The sequence below is a fragment of the Seriola dumerili genome, unplaced genomic scaffold, assembly GCF_002260705.1.
Source record: "Seriola dumerili isolate Sdu_G_001 unplaced genomic scaffold, Sdu_1.0 BDQW01000153.1, whole genome shotgun sequence".
Taxonomy (NCBI): Eukaryota; Metazoa; Chordata; class Actinopteri; order Carangiformes; family Carangidae; genus Seriola; species Seriola dumerili.
The window spans coordinates 885,761-913,595 of record NW_019174408.1 but is presented as its reverse complement, the minus strand read 5'-3'; the positions used below and the strand labels follow the sequence as shown (position 1 = coordinate 913,595).

At 40.2% G+C, this 27,835-nt stretch overlaps 1 protein-coding gene across 1 annotated transcript; it reads right to left on the bottom strand.

Moving 5' to 3' along the window:
* Positions 1-401: 401 nt before the first annotated feature.
* Positions 402-25,733, bottom strand: tbx4 (T-box 4). Its single transcript, XM_022751359.1, has 9 exons — positions 25,683-25,733; positions 21,348-21,493; positions 21,005-21,099; positions 12,151-12,270; positions 9,689-9,836; positions 2,571-2,723; positions 1,995-2,083; positions 1,131-1,366; positions 402-1,051 (listed from the first exon to the last, which is right to left on the bottom strand). The coding sequence occupies exons 2-9, from the start codon at positions 21,489-21,491 to the stop codon at positions 402-404; spliced, it is 1,635 nt and encodes a 544-aa protein (XP_022607080.1). The 5' UTR covers positions 21,492-21,493; positions 25,683-25,733.
* Between the last annotated feature and the right edge of the window lie 2,102 nt (positions 25,734-27,835).

Sequence of the window (27,835 nt, the reverse complement as noted above, 5' to 3'; positions counted from 1 at the left end):
GCTCTGTACAAAGAGATAAGTCTGTTTTCTTTGGAAGCCTGTCATGTATCTAAAATGTAAAGTATGACCCTCTGGAGAAAGAACAGCATCTGATTTTCCCTTATCTCTTTTTCATTTTATGTTAAAAGGTTTATCCTCGTTGTTGCTACAGGTTAGCGACCTAACACTTTTGGGAAAGGTCCTGTTACAAGCTGAATGCTCCCTCTGACAAACCACGGTACTGTATCTGATCACAGGCTTTTAGTATATATTCTACACATACAGGAGGAGCTCACTGTTCACCAGACACAGTGCAATTTGGCCTTGATTATGACTGTAGTTCGTTACCGTTGGCAGCCTGCAGTGGAGCAGAAACCTTGATTCGTTTCAGACTTGTACATTGGACCAATCTGGTTTCTCCATTAGCTGTCAGTCCAGTGAGTCCCAGCGCTGCTCAGCCCCACTTGGTACTGATAGGACGGATCCCGGATGGATATAGCACCTTGTGTGGGATAGGCTGAGAAATCTCTGTGAGGCCGGAGCGGCGACCCGGGCTTCTTGTGGTACAGAGATGGATGGCCTGACCTATCTCTGGATCCAGCTGGAGAACACGATGAAGAGGAGGAGGATGGAGCTATGACGGGAAGGCCGCGCTGGACTGACGCAGAGTTGTAGACACCCAAGTCGGCCTGTGACCTCGAGACCATGGAGGACGTGGGGTGTGGGACCACAGGTGTGACCGCGGCAGCGTTGGTGAAATGAGCGGTGAAGGGCTGGTATGGGACGCCCTCCACGCTGTAGCGAGGGTACGGCTGCATCGTAGCCCACATATTACAATTTATGGATGGGGAGTTGGCCAGGTCGTCTGCGTCCCCTGCCCCGGATCCAGACTCTGTCTCCATGCTACCATACATACAGGCCTCTCTGGAGGTGATGGCCTCTGTGCAGTATGGGTGAGACAGTAGGGACGACTCATAAGAAGGAGCTGAGCGGAAGTAATGCTCCTCTGAGCCTGCAGATGAGGTCTCCAGGTATGGCCGCTTACATCCCAGCTCCAAGTGTCGGGCGTTATCTGCAATGTGACAGAGTTAACTGCAGTGGCTTTAAAGTAGAGGAACCGTTATTGGACTGAACGACGGCTGAGAACATACCTCTGTGTTTGAAGCAGTGGTACAGAAGGCTGGGGTCTCTGCTCTGAGGGAAGTGGTTTGAGATGGGATCTTGGGGGTCTGAGTTGGACAAAGGAACCCCGGTCTCGTACTGATAGGAGGACAGGACTTGAGGGTGCCCTGTTAGAACTCCTGCCCCAAGCTTCCCTGCGAGGTGGTTGTGAGAGGAGAGGAGCCTCTGGCGGACCATGTTCTTTGAAATCACTGGATATTCTTTCCTATAAAGTCAGTAGTATCATCAGAAAAGAAACAGAATCAGTTTGTCTCGTTTTTCAAGGAGACAACGTAGATTGTTATATCAAGACATAACTTCTGCAGAGCTGCAGAGTTTCAGCATATAATCTACATACTCATTTCAGACGTGGAGGCAATTTGAATATGACCTCTGTTAACCTTGATAGGTCATTGCATTTTTCCAGTTTTTGGCCCATTCCTCCTTTATAATCATGTATATCTTTGCCAAAATTGCAATATTGGTTCTAATTAAGATGCTTATTTGCTGCTATGGCGATGTAACATGATTTTGCCTAGAGCATCAATTTTGCCAGGGGGACTCCAGACCCCACCGTTTCCAAGTGTTAAGGTAGCTATAGCTTCTTCTGTTGTGTGTTCTATGGAATTACATGACTAGCTAGCACATTAGCGATCATTCTAATCAGAGGCTAACATCCTAGTTTGGTCTGGACCACACTCATAACTCCAGGTTTCTTCCTGGCTTACAGCAACACTGGAGAGAGTTTCATGGTTTAGTCAAAAAATGCACAATAACCTTCATATACAAACTCATCTGCTGCACTATGTAGATATCAGTTCTACTCTCCTGGGTCCGGTTTGGTGTAAACCTACCCCTGTAGTCTTGAAACACGCAGATCTCCTTCTTCACTGCCTCGGAATCCTTTGGCAAATGGGTTGTTTTCTATTTTCAGCTGAGTGATCTATAGAAAATAACATTTCATTAAAGCTCTCATTCTCAATAATACAAACCAAAACCATAGCATAGCAATTAGCACAACTTTGAAGTCAACTTTTATCTAATAGAATTTTTTGTGTCTAACACATTTAAAGTGTTCAAACTTCTGTCTTGCTTTAATATTATTATAAATTATTGTTATTATAGATATTTTTTCTTCTCTACTCTACATGCTTTTTATTTATTTGATGTTGTATTGCTTTATGTAGTATGTTTTTAATGACTGGTTGAAATGAACAATGCACAAATTAACTAAACTAAAGGGACACTGGCTGTTTGCAACCTTAGGGTGGGGAACTCTTACCCTCTTTACTTCATTTCAGTTTCATCAATCTGCACCTAGAAAGACTGAATACCTTTTAAACGCCAACAACAAGTGTAACAAGGTACTTTTCTATTTTTAAAACTATGAATTTTGCATTAACTTCATGTGTTGCTGATTGCTGCCGTACCTTGTGGTTTTGATAAGAGGTGACGGAGATGAAGGCCGTCTCATGAAATACGTGAGTGCAGTAGGCGGTGTTCTTGGATCCAAAGGCATTGTTCTCGTCGGCTTTCACTATGTGTAGTCTGGGCTGGTACTTGTGCATAGAGTTCAGGATGATCTGTGGAGGAGAGAGGAGACACATTTCAGTTCAGACTTACTGTAGCAGCAACACTCAGCCACTGTGGTGGGGTTCATCGGGTAAACAAACACCAGTTCCAAGATGGCTGACATTTCTGGCAAGGAAATGTCTTTCTTTTTTATTTTTACAATAAAATCTCCCACAATTTCCCATATGAATGATCCAGGTGTCAAATCATATATTTTAACAACGTAGAAAGTGAAATTTAGCACATTGAAAATGAAACTTTTACAGTTTACCCACATACATTACGATAGACTGGCCCTTAGACTTATCTCACCCCCAGTCAGCAATTTATTTATTTATACTTAATTAAATTATGCGAACTGTGCAATTCTGGCACCTTCATTTTAAACTCAAAGCCTTGTCTTATTTATATATTATAGTATAAGTACATGTTTTTTTATATTTTATGATTATATTTTATCTTTACCTTTGTAGTCTACTTATTATCCTATTTTCTTTTCTGAGGGAGCAACAGTAAGCTAACGTCATTTCCCCCTGGGATCAATAAAGTATTCTGATTGTGATACATTTTCACAAAGTAAAAGTCCTGCTGAAATAGAACAATCATATGGATTTTAATTATTTAAAATTATATTTAATTGACATTAAGAACTGTGGGTTTGACATCTTTATAGTAAAAAACATAGGATTCAATCACAAAATCATTGAAATCTGTCCATTGGGTAAAACTTTGTGGGGTTTCCTATGCTGGAAATGGCGGACATCTAGGAAAATGGCGGCCTTTTGAGATTTAAAGGGGATTTTTCAAATGAATAGCCTCAAAAGGAATAAACATACCAATTTTGATCCTTGTATCCACATTTGAAAGATTATAACAGTTATCTGCAATGAACATTGAGCCTCTGATATGAGTTAATGACCTGGGATGTCATTTAAAAGCACCTCGTGATAATGAGTGAAGTCAGTATGAGAAAGGATGGAGGCGTGGTGACAGTGTTGAGGTAACACCAGCTAAAAATATCAGTGACTTTACTTTTACATGTGTTGAATCAGTGGATCTTCCAGTGTCATGATGACGATGTCACATGAACGACAAACCTCCAAGAGGTAACGGGCTGTGTCGTGTAAGAAGTCATGAAAACTGAGCTGCACTATAACAACACTTTCTCCTTTTCTCAGAGGAGCTACTCAATGGAAAACACAGCTGCTGCTAGTAAAACTAATAGTGGATAAAAGTTAATCTTACCCATTGCCCATAGTTAGCTAATGAGCAAGCAGTGACAATAGACCACATTCTTGTCAATGCTGGATAACTGGAACACCTACATATACCCATAATTACTTCTATTAGTTGCAGCTGTGTCTCTGGTGCGGTGGGAGGTCTGTTGACTCTTCACAACTGACCTTAACTACATCCAAGTTTCTCCTACTTCACAGTAGTTTCACGGTGTTTTTGCAGTTAATGTACATGAAATTAATTTAGTTTTGTTTTCCATTTGTACTAACAGAAAATGAAACAAAATGTGTGCAAAACGATGCCCATCAACCTGTTTAACCTCCATCCAAACAGTTTTGATGTAGTAGTAGTATTTTAATAGTAAAATTCTGGATTTAACTGAAAGGTAAAAGTAACTAGAGACCACGGACTCACAAGGTGAAAACAATTCCAGCTCCTCTGGCATGGCTGCTTCCTTCACTTTCACTCCTTCTCACAACGAATAAAAACTATTTATCAAGCTTGACTTAAAAATGCTCTTGAATTTAAAAGAGCTCCAGAAGCCTCTTACATTGGTTAACAGTAGATCCTAGACAGCTGCAGTACAGAGACAGAGCCGAGCACATCTGTTCACCATCTGATCAGAATAACAATAATACATTAGCTGATGCAGTGTAATTAAGATTAGAATAGATTTAGTGGAGTATTTGTATTTGAACATTTGAGAGAATGTCACATCACCTTCTTTTTGGAATTTATCATGGCTGCAAGCAACAAGAATAAACCTGGCAGGGTCACTGTTTAAGTCTGTCTCTGACAAACAGCAGAATTCTGTTTTTATTTCAGCCACTTTACAATTATTTCATCCCTATTTTTCCATTAAACAAGTATTATACTGTTTTTCATCTATTCAACTTTTTAAAACAATTATAAATATGTATAATTTTAATGATAAAAGGATCTACAATGGCAGATGTAGGGTCAATCCATATCTCTTGAAGAAGTTACTCCTTTGAGCTCACATATGATCAATCATGTGATCATCTGAGAGTTGCTCTTAAAGGCTAATATTACACTTCAGTGTAATTGGGGCTAAGTAGCTGGATAAATGTGTGTTATTGCTCACAATCAACCAAAAACTTGTTTACTCCAAAGTTGACACTTTATAGACTTTAAGTGTTTTTCTTAGACGTTTTATAAATACAGGTTCTGCTCTTTACATTAAAGTGACCATATTTTAGGATAATTGTAGTAAACACTGCTACTTTTACCCTAAACTAATTCAACTGTGTGTGTTGTAGAACCATAACTCAGAAATGCCATAAACTGTATATAACTCCCTCATGCTCAGTCTTTTTATAGTGTATTGTGGGAATTTTATAGACAGCTAAATTTCCAGTGAACCACACTCTGAACTCTGAACCAGTCTGAGACTAAATCACATCATAAAATGTGTAATGAGCGTTTAATGAGTGTGTTTATGCCTCTTTTTTTGGGATATTATTGTTAAACAAGTAGTTGCTTGATAAGGTGAATGATCTGTTGTAATGCTGTCAGCCTGTCACCATCCATTCTCTGCTGAAATCCATGTTGACATTGAGCCTTTCAAGTGCAAACTCGTTAGTATCAATTAGCTCAGTGAAGTGTTTCTCCTCATCTTTCATCTCCGCCTCACTTGATGAGTTGTGTATCAGTGTAGCAGGTAGCATGTGTTGAGCGCGCTCAGTGTTTCGGTTGTTTGGGTGGCTGCAGGTCGGCTCGCTACCATCAGTCCGCTCACCGCAGCCCAGCGCTGTGCCCAGTGAAGCGTTAGCAACAGTACGGCGGGGTCATCACTAGTCCAGCTCTGTCAGGGTCGATAAACGTCAAGCCCTGCACCTCGGCTCCCCTCCTCATTTGCCAGACACTCTCTTGAGGAGCCTCCTCCTCCAGGGGGCTCCCAACGAGAGGCAAAGGTTGAGGAGGGCACGGGGAGCTAGGCTCAGGTTGAACGGCCCCGCGCTCACGTGCTCCTGTTGCTGAGGCAGAGCTGGAGACAGAGATAAGCCATTGGTCGGTTCACCACGGGCTCTGTGTTGACCTTTGTGTGCTCTGCTGTCTGGCTGCTGTCTGAGGGTGATACTGGAGACTCCTGGGTGACTGTCTTAGCGCAGTGATCAGGGAAGCCTTCCTCAGATCACCGACGACCTAAAGAAGGCATCTGCTTTCATCTGCCTCGATATAAGAACATTCAGACAGGATTATTTGCTCTGACTGATGTGTACGTCTTGAAAGGACGATAAGTATTATTTTATTACCATAGCACATAATGAGCAGACCAGTCAGTATTACAGATTATTCCCAGTCCTCTCTGTGCTGTATGGTTAAAGTCATGGAGTGGTTGTAGTTATGGAGAATAGCTGTGGTTAAGGTAAGTAAGACTCTTAGTTATGGTTAGGTTAAGACTGGTTGACTGTAAGATGCTAATTCCAATCTCCTGCATGAAAGTCAAATGTGCTACACACCCACCCTCACCTCCTCACCCTTACTTCCTGTTAGGGCTGCATGATAAGCAAAGAAAATTATATTTTAATTATTTTGGAAGATATTGTATTTCATTTATACTGAAAAAAATAAAAAATGCCAAACAATCACATTCCTTTACATCTGGAGAATATGATTTGTAGCACCACAACGCCTATGGTGCTAACAATGCACAACAATGTTGAGACACATTTTACTTTTATCAAAAAATTGCTGCTCCTGCGATTTGGATGTTGCACTCGGTCTTTTTGCTATTTCAATTATATTATTCGATTATGGATGCCATTCTTTCAGATACTGAGCTGAGCTGTTTGTCTTTAGATTGATTAGCTTTTTAGTTTTGCAAATAAACTTATTGTTAGTCATCACTCGTGTGTGATCTTCCCTCCTTTTTCCAGGCTTGAGCCGGACTGTGACAAATCGAGGGGATAAAGTAGTTTGGTAAGATGAAACTTAGACTTTGTGCTAATTTGACCTGGTTTGGTTCGTGCCATCTCCTGTGGCAATGGGGGTTTGCCAATTAGTATGTAGGCAATTGGTGCTTTGATATGTCTATCATACACGAGTAAAGTGTTTTTTCTTTTGGGGGGAGAGTATTTTTCTGGTCATTTTGTCTCTATATTTGCATTTTGGTTTAAGTGTACGTTTGGCTACTGGAGTTTTCTCCCATGAGGTTTTGGTGCAGTCTTATAGTGAGATTATTGCAACTTTCCATTATATTTTGATTAATTGTGCAGCCCTTGTTAATGATCAATACCAGTGACTCTTGTGTGTGAAACAATGCAGCTCAGAGCATCTTGGCTAACAGTAGAAAGTCTATTCCAGGTTACTAACATCTGTTTTCCATCAGTAAACAGCAGATAGTTTGTATTGCTGATTGTGAACATATGATTGATGCAACACAGAGAGGAACAGTTGTTTGAGACTGATTCTAGAGTCTAACCCATTTACATGATGTCAACCCCTGAACAGACTCATTAACCCACATACCTGCATATAAAAAGACATCATAACAGCAGTTTTAAATCTGGGAAAATTCACCTGTAATGAACTCTACCTACATGGCAAAGAAGCAGAGTGAGAACTGTGGTTAAATTAGTCATTTATACGTAGTCTGTGATGAACATAATTAGTGCTGAATGGGAGTCCCTTCACCCTCCTTTGAGAAGCTCTGCCCCTGCACACACCTCCTGGTCTGGGCGTCATCTGGGCTCTGCTTGGCCTCTAACTCGCTCTGTTCTCATTACGAGCCCTTATCACTGGCCAGGCACTCAACTCAAGCTGACAGCAGGCCCCGCCACTGATCTGAGAGGTTATGAACCTAATGAGCCCGCCCATTGATGGGATGGCTTCAGACAAGTTATCCCAGAGTTCCCCTGGGGAGCGCTGCCACAGTCACACTCTTCACCTCCCTCTGCCTCCTCTCTCTCTCTTTTCCCTCCATTCTCTACCATGCAGTCCTTCACTTTCTTCCCTCCTTCTTGCTGAAATCTGCCTGTGGAAAATCAGCTTTATGATGTTTCCCTTATTTATATATTTATATTTATCATTAACATTATCTGTGTGTTTTAGAGATATGTACTTATTTTAGTGTTGGAGGAAAAGTTAAAATAATTTCTTTACTCTGCAATACAAAAGAGATTTCACCTGTAGAAACTTGATTATGTATGTATTATGTATTGATTAAGACTGGTTTATGAACTTTAAACTTTATAATATAAGTTAGATCTTCACCAATTCACTCATGATTTGCACACTTTGATTAATTTTTTTTATTCCTCCGCACCAGTCAGAGCAGGAGCCATTTTGTTTTTGGGTTTTCTGTCCGACTGTCCGTCCCATTCTCGTGGACACGATATCTCAAAACACCTTGACTGAACTTCTGATTGAAATTGAACTTCTTCATATTTGGCATAAATGTTCACCTGGACTGAAGGACAAACTGATTAGATATTAGTGTTGAAAGGTCAAAGGTCAAAGTTACGGTGACCTCAGAAAACACTTTTTAGCCATTACTCAACACTTCACACAGAAATTAAGACATTTCTCTCAAATTTCACCAGATGTATTGGAGAGATATAACAAGCGCAAAACTTCTATACCTCTTTTCTCTGTTCAGTACCAAGTGCAATTATTGTACTGTTGTTTCAGACAAGTGCATTTTTAAACTGTGCAATTGCTCCATAAATTGTTCCATTTATATTCATGTTGTATATTCTAACGTATTGTAATCACCTATCAATAGTAGTGACACATATCCTTGTATATTTCTTTACATATTTCTATTTTTTATAATGTAAGGACATATTTTTATATTTTATGTTTATATTTTATGTTTTTACCTTTATAATCATACTTCCTATTCTCTATTCTTTGCTGTTACATTTCTGCTTTTGAGGGAGCAACTGTATTGTAACCTCATTTCCCCCTGGGGATCAATAAAGTATTCTGATTGTAATAATCAATCATTCCAATTGGTTCACATTTTATTCACTGATTTAACGGCTTAAGTCTTTAACATGACAACAGTTGTCAGCACTGTCTCAACAGGTCCACTGAGACGAGCTTGAGTCAGACAGGTGATTGATTTTCATATTCATTCTGTGTACTTGGCAGCCAGTGAATTTTAGTTTTGAAATAAGAAAACCAAAATCAGGAATCAGCTCCTTTCCCGATTACGACCCATTTCCTGTTTTTTTTTTTATTTTTGATATTAAAAAACAGAAAATGACAAAACCAACCGTTATATGTTTGTCGTTGAGTATAAATGGAAATCAGGAATTGAAATAACTTTGTGAAATCATCTTTCTCAGTTATGCGTTTATGTTTTTTGGTGTGACCCGGAAGTTGTAAATAGTATGCCGCTTATGTATGTCGCATACCAGGAAGTCAGGCACATTATTTGCAGTGATTTTGAATCATGATTTGGAGGCGGACCTTAAAAAAATGTCTTTGCAGGAATATGTGGGTTTTGATGAAGAACTCAGAATAAATACAGCGTGTTGCGGTAATATAGTTTTGTCAGTTTTAGTTTTTTTATCATGAAAACAAAAAACTGGAAACCGGTAGTTTTTCTTCTTTTTCTTTCCCTAAATTGTAATTGAGAAACAAGCTGTTTCTCGATTTTGGTTTTCTCATTTCAAAATTAACCTTTGTTAGCCGCGAAGTACACTGACTAGTAAAATGTTTATTGGAATGACGACAGAACAGGAAGTCCAGGGTCTGTGTAGGTACTCACATGCCCAAAAGGGTCCAGGTGATTGTTTGTTAGCTTGAGTTTCTGAAACGATATGAGTTGCCTCATCCAGTGAGCTCCTGTGGCGGGAGAGTCTGGGTGCACATAGAGTCTGCCTGGCATGGCTGGCTCGGCCTTCCCCGCCACCATCCTGAAAACAGAGAGAGAGACGTGCAGCAAACCGAGAGGGAGGAAGGAATAAGGAAATCATGTGGATTTATGTTTATATGTAGCTGCTTTAAAGAGCCAGTGGCATTCAGTGTTTCAGGGTCTCCTTTACAGGATTAGAGCGCCACTGCTCTCAAGCCCTCGCAGTATTAAATCCCTCAGACTGGGAGGCGTGGCCTCTGCTAAAACATCCTTACTAATTACACTTCTCCAAGGTGTTGCTGAGGAACACCAGAACCCAGCGACTGCAGGCCACGCCACAAGACCAGAAACAAGTGGCTGTAAAATCTCCTCTCTGCTGCAGACTCTGAGAACTTCTCAGCTTTTCCTGGCAGAACTCTTTTATTTTTTTGACCCAGCCATGAATAGAAAGTGGTTTGAGCTCTTCTGTCGTACCGCAGTGTCTTCACCTCCAAATACAGGTTCAGCTGCAGAACCAGTCCAATGTAATCCAACCGTTTTTTCTCTTTGACTCTATATAAGAGTAAAATTAAAATTGAGTTCAAACAAATACTATGATTTTGTGTGTTGTATCCTCACAGGATGATTTCTTTCTTTCTTTTGGGATTAAATTAAATCCTGTGCATCTTTGGCTAACAGAGGGAATTATGGTTATAGTGCATCTTTTTTAAAACGATATTATTTACCCAGTAGAGACGTGACTGAAGCAGCATGTGACACTCCATCCCTCTGTCTCATGGAGAGGAGACAGGAGCAGAACATCGGTGTCACGCTCAGACTATCTGGTGACCTGTGGGGTTTACAAACTACGACTCAGGGATTTACCTGTTGGGGGCCCACTGCAGTCAGGTCCCTATTGCACACAATATAAACTGAAACAATGACTCCTCTAGTGCCACATCTTACTTGAAGTGTAAACAACCTAACATAAATGTAATTTTCCCAACAAGCTGACACACAGTGAACCTGGTTGGTTAATCCAGACGCGTTCACGTTCTGTATTCATATTCACTTTTCAACAAGGAAGTCGCACAAAATAACAGAAGACATTTTTGTTTATCATTTTTTTTTGATAAGGTTTTCTATTTTTTTACTCTGATTTTAGTTTAGTGGAAACAGGAAATAGTGTGTCTGTTATTTACAGGGTGTCAGGGTCAGGATGGTGGCGTTACCAGAGGTTTCTACCTGTCACAAACCTGACATTAATGTTCACCTGGTTACTAACTGTAACTTTCCCTCCATCCTCTGCCAGGTGTTGTAGTTACCCAACCCTGACTAAACCTACACCATGTTTCTTTTGCCATAAACACAATCATGCCCTTATGTCAACCTTATTGTAGTTTCCATTAACAGATGTAGAAGGTGAATATTTTGGATGTAAAAACGTATTTATTCAATTACAACCTTCTTGTCAAGTGACAATGACACATTAAACATACCTTTGTTTCCCAAGACTCTCTTAAATCAGTTTCTTTAGTGACTTTATCATTAGACACCCGGAGAGTGAGTGGGATCTTAAACATGTCTCCTGGTTCACCTCTGCTCTTGTGTTGACTGTGACATACTGTAATGAATCCTCACAGCTACACAACAATATATATTCACTGTTTGCTAACAATGCTAACATTAGCCACCAGGCTGTAGCAGCCGAACTGAGCCAGTGTTTGTTTTGTTACAGGATGTTTTATCACAGTTTTAAAGATGCTATAATCTTTGTTACCACACACACTTTTCTTCTTTGTTCAGGCAGTAATCCTCCTCTTTATTGGTCTGTGATACTATTAAATAGATAATTAAGTCTCTTAAAAACCCTCTGGAGTCCATCTGTGGCCACTGTTTTAATTACAGTTACATAACTTTATATGTCATGTAGAGACAAGCGGAGGAAATCAGTTGGAAATGCTGATGTGTGACTTTCACACACGATCACACAGAGTCTAAATTATTAATATTTTCCATGATTTATAATTTTAGTGAAAAAGGCACAAAAATAAAATCCTTGTGATATATTTTACACATCTTGGTTTCCTAGCGGTTTATAATTTGTCAGACTGACAAACCATGGACATTTTAAAAGGTGCTACACAAAGACAGAAATTAATGCATTAAAAAAATCATCAAAATGGACCCCAGAGGGTTAAATAGTTTGGCTTGTGTTTAATGATTTATCATTACGTGATTACAGGACAAAAACAGATTTGACAGAATTAAAAAATAAAGTTATCAGTAATTACTTTAGAGCAACAGGACAAAAAGGGTTCATATCCCAAAAGCTGCTGCTGATGTGATGAATAGAAATACATTGAAAAGTCTCTCAAACCCTCAGACAAACTCACCACTTGTTATCACAGAACTTGTAGCGGTGGTCATCAGCTGGGACGATGTCGATCAGCAGGATGTACTTGGTTTTGGGGTTCATCCCGGTCACTTTGACCTTGTAGCTGGGAAACATCCTCCTGTTAAAGGATCGAACAGAGAAGCTGTTCACACAACTCACTTCATGTTAACACAGAGTCACATGATTATCACTGACTTTTAGATTAATTAGCCTCATGTACATAAGTTCTTATTCTCGAACGGTGGTTAGTGCGGATGGAAACATTTTAATAAAGATTTGATCTAAGCTTGTATTTCTACTACTACTCTTAAAACAGCTGGGTTAAATAACCCAAATTGTTATTTTGGGTATTTGGGTTATGTTCTCTTACCCAAAAACTGATAGAAACGACTATGTTGTTGAATTAAAGCTACCAAAATATGGGATAAAAAACCAACCCAAATTCTGGGGTAAATTCCTTTTTTTCAGTCAACTTCTGCTATTAATGTTAAAATTAAATTTAAAACTCTTATGAAATGATTCAGCCATTTTTTTATTGCTAAAACCAAAAAATATCAAATTAGCCATGTATAACTTCATGTTCCAAATGTATAAAATTGTACATACATAAAATATATACACACAATATACATAAAAATGTATAACATTAATTTCAAATTCATGTTTCTCATACTAGACTTTCCTTTTTAGCCTAAACTGCATAAAAATGGCAGACTGCATCATCAGCGACCCATTGTGCTGGGACACTATATTTAACTTAATGCTAGTTCAAACCAAGCATTAAAATTCTATTATAATAACCCAACATTTTTTAGCGTGTAACAGACATCTGCTTGTATCTTCTTAAGATGGGATCCTGCGGGCTGTTAAAGTTGTTTGGATACGTGTAGCATTGTCACGGATAGTGCAGACGGAGATCCGATTAGCTCTTACTGATGCTCTTAAGGGAGCGGGATGACCGAGGTCCCGTAGAGATCAAGGGACTGAGACACGAGTAGGGTGAGAATCTGGCTTCTCTGAAACTTGAAATACCCTTTACCTGATAACCTCCCTAAGCACATTACAGAACCAGGACCCAGCTGCCAAAGCTCTTCTTGATGTTGTCCTTGCTGTCAAAATCTTTACATTTCTGGCCTGGCAATGATTTGTCTCCCTGCAGACATTAACCTGGGAGAGGACTGAAATCCTCTCATACTTGTGGTACAAAACCAAACCCATAAAAAGAGCGGGAACACGCGCTTATCTTTCATCTTCTAAATGCCGAGACTAAAAAGACAGAATATGCCAATACAGCAGCGGAGGCTGTAAAACTGACCTCTGCTCTTTCATCCCATCTGCACTAAAGGAAATCTCACAAAGGGTTCGGGTGAGTCTGCGCCTCCTTATAAAGCCCTAAGTGGTTTTTAATGGCGCCCCGGATTGAACAACAGTTTAGTCTTGTCGCTGCTCAAGAGCCCACGGTCAAAAGGGCCTGCAGTGTATCTGTGGGTGTTGCCCATGGCAACGTGTTCAAACAATGGAGCACAACGGTGGCGTCGCATCAACCGCCCCCCTCCCCCTCCACCCTAACATCTCCATACTTCTTGTTTGGTTCAGATGCCTGTCTTCAAAGGCTCAAAGTGCTGGACACCATCTGATCATGTTACTGTAAATACTCTCTCACATAAGAGAGAGAGAGATATGGGGGGGGGGATTGAGGGCAGGTAATTTAAATCTCTCTCGCTTAGGCTTCAAATCCAATCATTAGGAGAGATCAGTCCCGGTATCATCCTCACTGAGAGATGGGTTAATCCCAGAGGAACATCCAAAACAGACCTCTGCTCCACTCACACCACAGAGACACAGTGGATGGAGGCCTGTGTCAACACAAGAGGCCCTCGCATTGGAAGAGTATGACTGTAACTACCTGGTGGATGGCTCTGCTGCTGCTCGCCCTTTAACTGAGTCTGTACCACAACAGATTCACTGCAGTCTCCTGTAGAGATACTGACTTATCCTGGTTCTACAGTCACATACAGTACGCTCATATTATATGGTTCAAACTAGGAGTGGCTCGTTGTTCACGTCATTATTCGAGTAGTGTTTCGTTACGTGCGCTACGTGCACCAGCCGTGACGGAAACTGCAGGCTTAAAATGCTGTGATTTAAGTTAATGTATTATTTATTTTAACTTTGAATTTATTGTTTAGGCTGTTGATTGAGAGTTACGTGTTAAGCAGTACAGTACAGAAGTCCATAAAGTGCCGGTATTTGAAATTGCACTTGGTTTCCATTGTTGGCTATTTGTTTACATACATGGGAAAATATTAGACAGTAATGTTCTCCGACAGACAAATAAAAAATAAGATCTCCGTCCAGACAATCACACCTGTTACATCCTCCCCACCTCCGCCCCACCCGCTGGTGATAAGCCACATGTTTCACGATTTACCTGTTTCTCTTTTACTCAGGTGAACCAGGTCTGGGCTGATTGGTGGGAGAAACTATAAAGTCAGTGTGGATCCCCGTTTAGACTCTCTCTCCTCCATCTGCCAGCCCCTGCTCTGCACTGTTTCTTTGTTTTGATTGATGGATCCGGGAGTCCTATTTTTGTGGTTTTATTTCTGTTTGGTTGAAGTTGGGTTCTTTGTTTTAGGGTTAGAGGGAAGACAATAGATCCTACGACCCGTTGTGGGTTGGTCTGGCAGCTTCCCTCCTTTTGTTTCCTTTGGCTGGTCTGTCAGTCTTTAATTCTTTTTTTTTTCTGTTGTAGTGTTGTTAATTATGGTTATTCAGACTTATTGTTTGGGGAAATAAATAATCCTTTTTTCATTGCAACGGTCTGGCTCAGTTGGTTGTTGTCTATACGGGTTAAAAATCTGGCAGGGGGTTGTAACAACACCTGAAAAAACATACATATGTGACCACTCATGTACACTGAGCATACGCAGAGCGGTATAAACAGGAAACAGGTTGTCTACTCTGCAGCAGCACAGACAGCTGTAGCATTTAATGCAGAATTTAACTGCACAACAGGTGCTGGCAAAGACGACAAGGTCTCCGCAAACAAGCACAGTGTCAAGTCCATGATGTTTCCTCTCAGTATGTTTCAGATGGTTTTTGTTGTTAGCATCATCCACCCTTCTGGTTGGTGTTTGCAAATAGAACAGATGATAGCCTAGTTAGCTTAGCAGCAGGGCAGGTAATGAGTCAGGTGCATCCAGGAAACACCCTCAGGGATGTTGGTATTGTTCTTGTGAAAATCCCACTAGTATTTCTGTATACCTTGTTTGCCCAAGGTACAAAAAAACAAAATGAAAATAGATTCCACTTCTACTGCTAGAAGACAGACAAGTTGGTCGGAGCTTCATCCTACAGCAAAATAATGACCTAGTGAACCAGACGGAGGCTTCACATGATGAAGACCAGCATAGTCTCCAGACCTGAACCCCGTGGAGCTGGTTTCAGATGAACTGGACATAAAGTGAAAGTAGCGCTGCACCGAACGCAAAAAAAAAAAAAAATCATTATTTTGGCAGATGTTGTAATTGTGATTTTAGTTAGAATGATCATTTTCACATTTTATTTTCACTGAAAAAAATATAAAAATGATGATGATGAGGTGATTTTTGTTGGCATTGCACCAAACAGACATGTTCCTTTATGTCTGGAGAATATGATTTGTAGGTGGGGGCGTCTCTGTAGCAGCAAAACGCTTATGGTGCTAACAGTGCACAACCATGTTGATACACATTTTACCTTTATCAGAGACATTGCAGCTCCTGTGATTTGAACATCTGAGGGAACCTCTGCAACAGAGTTTGATTTCTATTTTAGAAGGAAGGACAGGAGCGAGTTCAGCTGCTGGATGAGTCAGAAATTTAGATTAAATTTAGTTCAACAAGAAAGAAATATAATATATATATATACATGTACATATACATAAACGCATATGGTGGTGTGACTAAGTGAGTGAGTTTAAGGGGAGCATGAGAAATGGAAGGTGGAGAGTGTGTGTATGATATCAGTGTCAGTGTGTGTGTGTGTGTGTGTGTGTGTGTGTGTTTCTGTGCCAGCTGTTTCTCTTAACATTCCCACATGTTTAGGCCCTGCAGTGATCCATTCCCTCTCTGGGAATCTCCAGTACCACAGTGAGATCAAAAGGAGCGTTGGAGGGGGGAGGGTGGAGGGGTTTGGGGGGTGGGATGATGAAGCGCTACAACCTAGCAGACTCGGCCTATTGTGGGCGCCGGGTTCCTCTTATCAAGCGGCCGCTGCGCTCTTGACGGGCTGTATACAGAGGGAGAGAGTGAGGGAAGAGCAGCGCTGGGTGCTTTGAAGAGGGAGGATTACGCCTGGACAATGACACTCACAATAACAAGTCCTCCAGCCTCAGCTAGGTGCTGCATGGGAGTGGACCGAGCTGGTCTCCTCTCATAGTGTTGGGGGAAATGTGGGATCCCCTGGGTGACAGCCTGGTGGTTCTGTATCTGTATCTCCTCCCCTGCCACCTCTGCACTGGCCCCCCCTTCACATGTTACAGCAGAGGACCCCAGACTTTTACTTTTTACATCAGGGAAACACTTTATTAATTTTTTTACTACATGTTGAAGAAGGAGGTCATCAGTTTTCGTGAGTTTTAACTTTATTTTAAAAGTGCCAACACTGTTTCATTGTAAGTGTTATTAGGCTTTTATTAATTTAACATATTACTTTGCATTTTCAATAACAACCAGTCTTACTTGATTTTGACATTTGTTATTTCTGACAACTACACATCTAGAAAACCTACAAGCAGTAAAGTGTGAACTGTCACCAATGTCAGCTGTGACAAAACTTTTCTTTTTTATGTAGTTTCTTTATTTATATATGTATATAATATATATATTTTTAAATGCCACGTTAATTCCATTTTGTTTTAATTAATACATGGAAATGAACATATTATGTGGAGCACACAGCCCTAAGAACACACAGTCAGTCCTTCTCCACAGTTTGGAAACACAGTGACAGCTTCACAGCTCTGGCTTTAGATTGGTGACATGCTGCTACAAAGATCTTAATTTTTAAAGTAGAATCATCTTTAATTTGGTTCATTAGCTATATCGTTCAAACCTCTGCACATTTTTTATTTCATAAATGAAACTAAAATGCAAACTTTTTAATACTGCAAAACCTACATTTTACTGGGTCGTAAAGATTTCAACTATATCTAATTATTTTAGTCTACTGTGTGAGACACCTAATTTATCATCAAGAAGAAAGTCTGTTTTGTTTTTAAGGACTTTCTTTCTTCTGTTTTTAAACAGTTTTTTCCAAAATACTCAAAGTTCTCAAAAACACGTCCCACAGGATCTGAGCTGCTCTCACACGTGTCTAAAAACATCATGAACCACAGTTAATTCTGACTGTCTGCAGTTTTAACTGACAGTCAGTTCATCATGTGATGTTTAGAATAATACTGATAACACTTAACAATGTGACGTGGATATGAAATGTCCATTCACCGCATCACTCTCACAGCAGCCCTGCAGATCCACACAGCCATCACTCTACTGCGTTTTCACACTTCCTCCTGACCTTTGACCTTTCAGTTCCACACAGAACAGCACAGTCACTCACAGTCTTCTACTGCAGGAGGAGAGCAGATATACCTGCATCACTTTCTAACTTCCTGGTTGTTTTTACCTGGTTGTCTGGGTCTTAACTGTAGTTGTATCCATCATTTCCATTGGTCATGTTCAGGGGCTAACTGCAAGGACACTGAATGTGACACCTTGACATTGTTAGCCACAGCTGTACATTATAACTTGTGGAACATGTCCTCGTTTTTACAACATAACCCTGTGCTTTTGGGCCCCTAAGTCAGGGTTTGGACCCCTGAGAGGTTAAATACATTAGAAAGGTTCCAAGATTATTGATGAGATAGGAAAGTGGACAACTAGGTTTCTGAGTTTTTTTTGTTTTCCTTCTAAAACATCAGATTTATTTTCTTCTATAGGCAACTAAAGTCCTCCACATGAAACCATCTGAGAAGAAACAAAAATAACACTTAAACTGCATAAAACTTAAAAATGGAGCCAAGCTATGATGAGGGATTACAAATAAAAAGTCCAGGAACAACAGAGCAAAACCACTTATTTGTAAATCTGTGTCTAGTCATCTGATGTAAAATCATTGTGCTGAAGCAGCGGGTTAGAAAACATTTAAACATGTCACCAACACTCATCTGCGGATACATGTAACTGAAGCTTTGGTTATATTCTGATAAAGAAGACAGACTGTGGACTAACAGACTTCCTGACACTGATCCATCATCTGCTGTCAGAGGCTGCTCTGCTGTACTGGTGTTAACGGACAAACGTCTGAGCCACTCACAGGACCTGACACGGATGAACTAAAGCTAAATGCAATCGCACTTAGCTTTATAGCAGTTACATATCAGCTATATATCAGCACGTCCTCATTGTCATCGTGGGCAAGTTGTTGTGCTAGCGTTAGCATTCAGTTCAACATCACAAAACTAGTGACATTCCCATCAACCTCAGTTGTACTTTGCGTTTAGTGCTTACTAGCAAAAGTTAGCATGCTAACTTTCGGTAAACATTATAGCTGTTACAAATCAGCATGTTTTCATTATCATTAGCAAAGGTTAGCATGCTAACTTTCGGTAAACATTATAGCTGTTACAAATCAGCATGTTTTCATTATCATTAGCAAAGGTTAGCATGCTAACTTTCGGTAAAAACTATAGCGATGATACAACAGCATGTTTTCATTGTCATTAGCAACCGTTAGCATGCTAACGTTTGTTAAACATAGCAGCTATATATCAACATGTTTTCATTGTCCTCGTGGTTATGGTATGTAGTTAGCATTAGCATTCAGTTCAAAGTACCGTTGTGCCTAATGGCTGCCTCACAGCACGGCTGTACATTTTTATCTTTTATAATACTATTAAATAAATAATTTATTTGGCTTCTGTTTAATGATTTATCATTTTACTCTAATTACAGGAGAAAACTGTCACTGTTATAATAGATTTGACAGAATTAAATAATGAAGTTATCAGTAATTACTTTAGACTGCTTGAAGAAAACCTGAGCCTGGTTTAGATTATTATTTATTTTCTGATCAGTGATTAATATTTGACACATTATTGGAAAATCAGTGGAAATGAGTTTGATTTGACTGAAGAATGAAGATGTACAGAGGAAGCTGTGATCACTTACAAAACGCTCAGATTTAATGCAGCATTAAACAGTGTTTTACTGGGCTACTACAACGAGCTCTTTGCTATAACAGATGTCAACATTACCAAATATCTGCTGGCATGATAACAAGCTGAGTAGCTCCACATGCACTATTCATAACACACTTGAATAATTCAGTCTGGTTTGATATGGTTTATAGTGAGGTGGTTTGCGGAGCTGCTGCCTGTGAAGGATGAAGCCGGCGTTTGTGACCTTCAGCAGCGTCTCTGCCTCAGACTGACTGGAGGTGAAGGCAGACAGGTTCCCAGCACAGCTGCACAGCTACACCACTGCACAGCCCTTCAAAGGGCTTTAAGGATTGAGAGCCCACTTTATCAGCTGGACAAGGGAAAGCCCATCCCTCACAGTTATGCAGCATTAAAGAAAAAATGTGGTGACCTTTTACATTTTTTACTGGAAAAAAAAAACATCCCATGAGGAAAGAGAGGCGGAGGTCGGTTTGAGAGTGTACTCATTCTCTGGTTAATGTCCAAAGGCCTCACTATCTAATCCTCAGGTCACATTAAATCCAACAAGCCGAGCAGTCATTTGTGTTTTCAATTACGCTGCAGGAACGTCGTGTCTCTTCCTGAAAGTTATAACGGCTATATGTTACTATTAGCTGTCTAAACAGATGGTCACAGAGAGGTATGATGCTCGTTTTGCATAATGAAATCCTTTTATCACTTTCACTGTAATTTTCCACACGCTTTACATTTCTGTCCCGTGGAGTATGAACCGCTTTTAATGCGTTACGGGACAAAAGTTTCCAATTTTTTCATGTCAGCAAAAATAAATCTGAACTGTTTTCATAGAGGGAAAACTGATTCAAGCCACAATATCATAATTTTTATGGTTAATAAACTTTATTTTTTTTAAATTTTGTTAGCAGTACCTAGCTTTGCTCTGCACACTCTGCCCTGGGTTGTTTTAGGGATGATGTTGCTGGACCTCATACCCCCTCATTCCCATTTATATCTGTTTTTGTCATTTACGTTCAACTAATTGATAAATAAATAGATAAATAAACTTTCTTTTTAATGTTATTTAGAGCAACTTTGAACTCGAGTAAAGAGTTAAAAAGAGACGTGAATGACCTAATGAGTAAGTTACATAGGTGGAATTTGAAATGACTTTACTTTTAGTTTTCTGTCATCCTCTTGTCTGACTGCAGTTACATTTTGAATTTCTAAAAACCCGATCCTACTTCTCATACTCAGAATGAGCTCTGCTTTGATAATCCTTATCTGTAAATAAATCCAATAATACTCTAGAATCTATAATAATAGACAATGTGCATAACAAGTATTTTTACTTTTGATTCCATATTTTATTTCTTGTACTTTTTGTGAAGTAAAATGTTGGATACAGGTCTTTTACTTGTAACAGATGAATTTTTTTTACACTGTTGTGGTTTTACTTTTACTCCTGCAGAAGGTCTGGCTACTTCTCCCACCACTCATTATTATAAGGTTATTTCTAATAAGGTCAGATGTCCTGCCATTGATGCACATACACGTGTAAAACGTGAAGTTTTAGCATTTAAAGTAAAATGATTGATTTCCCATGTTTCGGTCTGTATTGTAGTGTTACTGACAGATGTTATGCTGCTTTACTCACCTGCCTGCTTTAGTAATGATCATCTCTGTGCCGGCCTCGTGGAACTTCTTCCACAGCTCCCTCTCATGAAGGACGACCTTGATGTTCTCGATGTTCTGAGGAGGAGAACGAACGTCGTTTAACCATTTCCTCAAATTAAGAAATAAGGTATCAAGAAAAACACATCTGCATGTAAACGCACTAATGAGCCACTGCTGTTTGTGTCACATTAAAAAAATCCATTCGATTTATTTGTAATTTAAAAATCGTAATCAGCGGTCACTCCATTTAATGAAGTTCTAACTACATAGAGAGTGATTCCTCCATAATTTAGCAGTGCACAGATCTCATGTATGAACTGTACCTGGTCAGGCTCACTGGAGCTGGGAATGGCGGAAGCTGCAGATAGGCCCATCCGTGACTGGTCTGGAAGGAGATCTGTCTCCACGCCGGTCTGGACCCGGCTCATACATTCATCCGTCACAGCTGAAGCCTTCTCCTGCAGCATCTCTGCAGGATTAGACAAATACTCAGCTGTCAGACGCATCAGTGAGAGGCAGTGACAGCACAGAGAGACGTCCACTGTTCCTCAGACACTTTTCAGATGTAACACAGTCTCGCCACTGCAAATAATACGTTATGAATCCTATAGAAATGCACCATTGGTTGCCTCACTGCCATCAGATGTAGACATACAGTATGAAGCCTGTACACCACTGTAAGTGTGTAGAACAGCCTTGTATGAGTAGTTTAAGTATAAATTCAATATTAATCTACATTTATTTGAATTTTTAATGAGAATTAGATAAAATTATTAATTATGTAACTGTAATAACGACGACTGTTAAAAGTTACATTTGTTTTCCTGCATGTGAGAATTATTTATATTATTTTTACTTTATAATAATTAATCACTGACACCATTTAATAATCTTTCCAGTCCCACTTCACTCTCTGGATCTGCAGCTCCAACTCATCATGACACTGTATTTAAACACATCTAAAATTTACCCTCAATAATATTTTATTTACAACACTTAAATTTAAATAATTGTCATTTTTATCATCGTATATGAACATGTTTTCCTCCTGCCCAGTGATGATGAAACCAGCTGATGATTCCACTTTATATTCTGTGCATGCTACAGATAGATACTCCATATCTTCTGTTTAATGTCAATATAATTTAAAGATAAAAGGTTGATGTTGCAGCCGATTATCTCCCACATTTTCAATGGGCTTCTAAATGTAAATGTAAATATCTAGTATTGAATTGTAGTGTATAAAAAGCCCTGTACATGGTGCCTGTAAAAGCTTTGCCTTATTAATGCAAATCAGGTATAAAGCTGTCAAACATCAACATAAAAATCCATCCAATACATATTTTTTAACTTGGCTCTGTCACCATATGGTCAACAGGACAGAGAGCAGCAGATCAGGTGTGTGGACTGACGTGGTCGTCATCAGTTGCTGCTGTTTGTTGAGAAACTGCGTCAAAGTCGCTCAGACGTGGAAAATAACTGGTGGTGAGTCGAGCCACAGGACGAGGGTCAGGTTAACACGAGTCTCTGTGTAAGTGAGAGGCTTATTATTGGATGTAAACATGACAAAATGGTTCAACTGAACCTTCAGCTAACGACTGAGCATGAAGTTCACACTGTTTACTATAGATTCAGTATGGACAGTAAAATAAATTCCACATAAACAAAATCAATAATCAGATTTAAGCTGTTTGGATAATCAATAATAAAACCATACAAAATCATTAATAATACAGTATGATCTCCCATTTTAAAAAATGTTTAGGTTCAGTATTTTTAGTATCTTTAAAGATAATGTAGTCGTTCGGGGTCTTATCCACAAACCTCTATTGCTTCCCATGATGCAATGGGCCAAACATCTCACTAATGCAGCATTTTTCTATGAATTTTTTCCTTAAAAAATTGGAGCCGTGAAGAAGTCGCAAAATCCTCCGTGAATTTAACTTCTCCGTACAATCCAATATATTAATTAGAGCTCCGCAATTGATCAAAATATAATCGAAATCGCAATATATATATTGTTTGGTACAAGATCAACAAAAATCACATCAGCATCATTTTGAATTTGTTTTCTGTGAAAATAAAATTCAACAAAACGGTGATTCCAATAGAATCGCAACATCAGCCAAAATAATATGATTTTTGTTGCATATCGTGCAGCCCTAATATTAATGAACTAGTAAAGGTCTCCTGTGAACACGTGCGGCTCGTACAGACGTGAAACAGTTCGTCCAGCGAGTCGCACACAGACACACAGCTGCAGTCAACATGCAACAGAATGAAGAAGAAGATCTGGGACTCGCTGTTGAACTGAAGAAATCTTAGTTAAACAATGAAAACACGACAGGAATTAAAAGCAGTTGTAAACGAGATGGAGCAGATTTTTAAAGCCAAAGACAAAACAACCGAAAAAAAACCAGGTGAAAGTCAGTGGAGGATAAATTCATGCTTGTCGTTGTGTTGACGGTCGTGCCCCCCCCCCTCGTCTCTCACACCTACAGAGCTGCTGCAGATTGTCTTTCACACTGCTTTATAAAACACAGCTCTGCCTCGTGCACACTCTGTTCTCTCAGAGCTACTCAACTCAATTATTTCAGCTTCAAACATATTTATTTTATTAAAAATGCTCATTGCATGAATTAAAAGCACTGCAGCTCTTCAGACAGACATATTTCATACTCCAGCTATAATCCGTCTTTCAGATCCTGTTCCAGCTACTGTAAGATCTCATCACTCTACTAAAACTTTATAGTGTTCTCTATTATCTTAACAACCAATCTTAGTAGGAAACAAGACAAAAATAAAACTACCTGAACGCCTGTCAGTGTAAAACCTGTTGCTCTTCCTCTCCCTGCTCCTGAAGCCTCAGCAGCGTTCGCTCCTCAGGGTTGGACACTGAGGGACGGAGGCCTGTAAACACAAGCGTGGCCGCTCTCTTAGCCATGAAAGTGGAGAGGCGGCGTCCAGTGTAAACTGATGGAGACGTCTGTGAAAGCTAATAAAGATAAGGCCTGACGGAGCGAACCTTTCACTGGTCCCTGTTTAACCGTGAGCCAGGACCTTGTTTCTGTTCCCGTCACTGGACATTCGATCTGAAAACTATTCAGGACACACTCTCCTGCGTGTGCTGTGGCACATTGAAGCCTGTCAACACCACAACCAAGTAAATAAATAAAAACAAAAGTCCTGGCATCAGCGTGTCAGGGGTGTGAGTGGCTGTGTTTAGATGAGGGAGGCTGTTTTGTGCCTGATGTTTGTACCCTTCCAACTGTTTGCTTTAAATTAATCTGCTTGTAAAACATTACCACGCACTTAAAGAAGAAGAAGTGATGCGTGTGTTTGTAATGTTCCTATACACATCTGGAAAGAGTGGAAAAATACAAAAGATGAATTTGAGAAAAGACTCGGAAACACACAACAATCACATGTTTGACAACAAATTTAGTGTAAAAGCTGCTTTGTTATTTTCCATGTTGCTGGTGCAGGTCACATGGTCGACCACCATCAGCATGCATCAAACTCTGCACTGATCACATTATGCAAATCCTCTGAGGAGGCCTGCAGGAAGTGGTGTACACGGTTTAAAATGCAAACCGAAAAAAAATAAGATAAGAAAAAAAAAAACATGAGTGTTGTTATTGAGAGATGGACGTTTCACTGACACAGCTACAGGTCACACGTTTCAATCTGCCGCCATTTTATATCTGCAGCATCAAACAGTGAAGTAAATGACCAGCATGATAAACACGTAAATACACTTTCTAGCATCTTGATTTGACAGCATTTAATTCCACCTCACTGCAAACACACAGCAGCCTCAAACATTAATAATTCAGCTCGAGGAAAATCTGATTAAAAAGATCAAATATATGAAACAGATTAAAACTGAGGCCTCGCGTTTAATCCAACAACAAACGGACTTTTTTTCTTTTTCTTTTTTTTTTACAAAATAAAATGCGACGTTCACAGCTCCAGAAACTCCCTCAGTCACTTTACAACCAGTCAGAGGTGGATTTATAATCCTGCTCCTTATTAAAAAAAATATTAATATCCAGTGACTTAAAACAAGAACACGATAAAATCTTATTTTCCATATTGAAAAAGGTCAAATTTAAAATCATATTTAAAATATTCTCGCTGTAATTTCATCACGTTAACTCTGGCGCATGCTTACAGCTGTACAGGCCAATATTTACGCCATAAAATAAAAGTAATGCCTTTTGTTTTAATAATTATAATTAATACGTTAAAAAAAAGTCGTGGATAATACAATGCTATGATTATAAATGGTTGTAATAGTAAAAATTACAATAAATGTAAATTACATCTGTAAATTAGACATATTTCTGCATCAGTCTGTTTGATTATGATGTTATATAATTAAGATAAATAAATAAAGAAGCAGTGTGAGCTACATTAAAGATAGAGCGACAGCCTCAGTGTTGAACCTTCACTCTCTCCCCTCACCGTCTCTCTCCTGTCACAATAAAAGCCTCCACATCAGACCGTCCTGGTCTAATAATCTCACAGAGGATGACACCGTTTCCTGTCCTCACGCGCCTGACACAGGCCGCGCTGTTTACAAACAAACAAGCAGATAATCAGCAGATAATCAATTAGCAGAGCAGCTAATCAGCAGCCGCGTCTCTCTACTGTACCTCACGCAGTCAGCTATCATCTGCTTAAATCCATCCCCGCGCACCGCAGCTCTGTCTCCGGCTCGTGAACAGCGGGGTGTCCCCCCCTTCCTTCCTACCGCGCCTGCACGTGTGCTTTTTTTTTTTTTTTTTTTTTTTTTTTTTTTTTTTTTATTTATTAAAGCGGGACTCCTGAGCGGGACTCTGGAGGCTGCAGCGGCGGCAGCAGCAGCGGCGGGTGTCCGCTGGGAAGTGTCGGTGGGCTCGGCTGCCTTAGTGCCTTTCAGCTCCTCCAGCACCGAGCTGCGGTCTGCGCCTGTGCAGTGCTCGTTAAGAGAGAGAGAGGGGGCGGGGGGGGGGGGGGGGGGCTCAGTGGACTTTTGGTGATTTTTCTTGGAATCACACAACACACACACACACACACACACACACCACACACACACACACACACCATGAGTGATGTGTGATAGTGTCAATCAGGGGCAGATGATCCCACCCCCCCCCCACCGCCGCCACTCCTCTCACCGGGCTGGCCCTGGCGCTGCGGCCGGGGAGAGGAGCCTCCCAGGCGGCTTGTATAGAAACTTGCTCGCCCTCATGGACCAGCCAGTAACACCGAGATCATTCCTGCAGGTCAGCGGGCTGGACTGCACCTCAGGAGGCCTCTCATTCACCTGAGTGCACCTACAGCTACAGCGCGGACCCACATACAGCGATCAATAATCAATAGCCTATATAACTGAATTAACATTTAAATTTAATAAGATAACCTTAGATTAAGAATAACCTTTATTTTCCTCAGGGAATGATGATGATCACCACTTCAGGAACGAGGCTGAAACAGCCTGACGCGCCAAAACAAACACTCCCCAGCTGACTGACGCTAAAACTCACATTAAAAACAACCGTCATTAATATTTAATTAAAAACACACTAATAAGCTTTACCTTAAAACCACTAGAGAAATATATCCCAGCTGTATGAACCGACACAGGCAGAATTCATCCCAAAAAAAAAAGTAAGAAAAGTTTTAATAAAAATTAGAAAAAAATATCTGACGATTGGTCACATTAAACGGTGCGTGATGACGTGTCTTATCTCCAGAGCGTCACACTAAAACTTTTATTTACAAAAGGGTCAGAAAAACTTTGTTCATGTCTCAGGCCGGAACAGCATCAGGCCCCGGGTCATGAGAACACACAGACTGCTGCAGTGTTCTCACAGAGGTCAGTGTGGTTCATAGCTCTGTCACCACTGCTCCAAACCAGCGTTAGATTAACGATTATTGATTAGTTATTGAAATTAATTTTTCTCTTTGAGTCGTTACGGTTTGATTTTGATCCACTGCGCGCAGTAAAACAGGAGAATTTAAAGTTTAGAGAGAAAGATCTGATCTACAGGTAACAACAGAGGATCATCACAGTCTCAATTACAGAGATAAAAATAAGTTTAAAATAAATATCAGTTGGTTGTTTTCCCGCGCTCTCGGCTCATTTTGGATCCTTCATTCCTGCAACTGACCCTCTGATCTCTGCAGCTGCATCACGGCCTGAGCGGGAAACCTTCAAAATAATATTCAGAGAAATATTCAGCATTTATGCAGTGGTGTTTGTGTGTATGCGTGCGTGCGTGTGTATGTGTGTGTGTGGTGGATGAGTGAGTGACGTGGAGGCCGCGCGCTGTGTTCCCAGGTGAAATATGCGCTCTGCGGGTTTTGCGGTAAATGAAGCGTGAGTCCGCAGCGCGGGAATAAATCAGGTGCCAGCGTGACTTACATGTCTGCTGGTGACATGAGCGAATGAACGGCCACCGTTTGTCATCATCATGCGTGTGTGTGTGCGTGTGTGTGTGTCTGTTAGCGCTGCTGACAGACGCTCAGCCATGACTTTCTCCAACTGCTGAAAAGTGGAGATTGAGCTGCTGCTGCCTCCATTTTTTCCGCCTCACTTCCACTTTTACAAACATCAACTCCGCCATTTTTTATTTAACATCCATCACTTTCTTTTTTTTTTTACTCTCAGCTTGTTAATTGATCCATTAGCTGCAGCAGCAGCAGCAGCGCCTGAGGAGAAGCTTTCATTGTGATGTGGCTGTTTGTCTTAGTAAACGCCCTTTATTCCGTCAGAGCCAATTAGACAATCAGTCCAATTAGCCAAAACACAATTATACTACAG

Bases quoted from the DNA above. Each gene is read 5' to 3' on its own strand.
- tbx4 (XM_022751359.1), bottom strand. From the start codon at position 21,491: ATGCTGCAGGAGAAGGCTTCAGCTGTGACGGATGAATGTATGAGCCGG. The intron at 2,724-9,688 runs GTGAGTACCTAC...TCTCCTCCACAG, and splicing joins ACCTGGACCCTTTTGGGCAT to ATCATCCTGAACTCTATGCA. The intron at 1,367-1,994 runs GTAGGTTTACAC...CTGACTTTATAG, and splicing joins CGTGTTTCAAGACTACAGGG to GAAAGAATATCCAGTGATTT.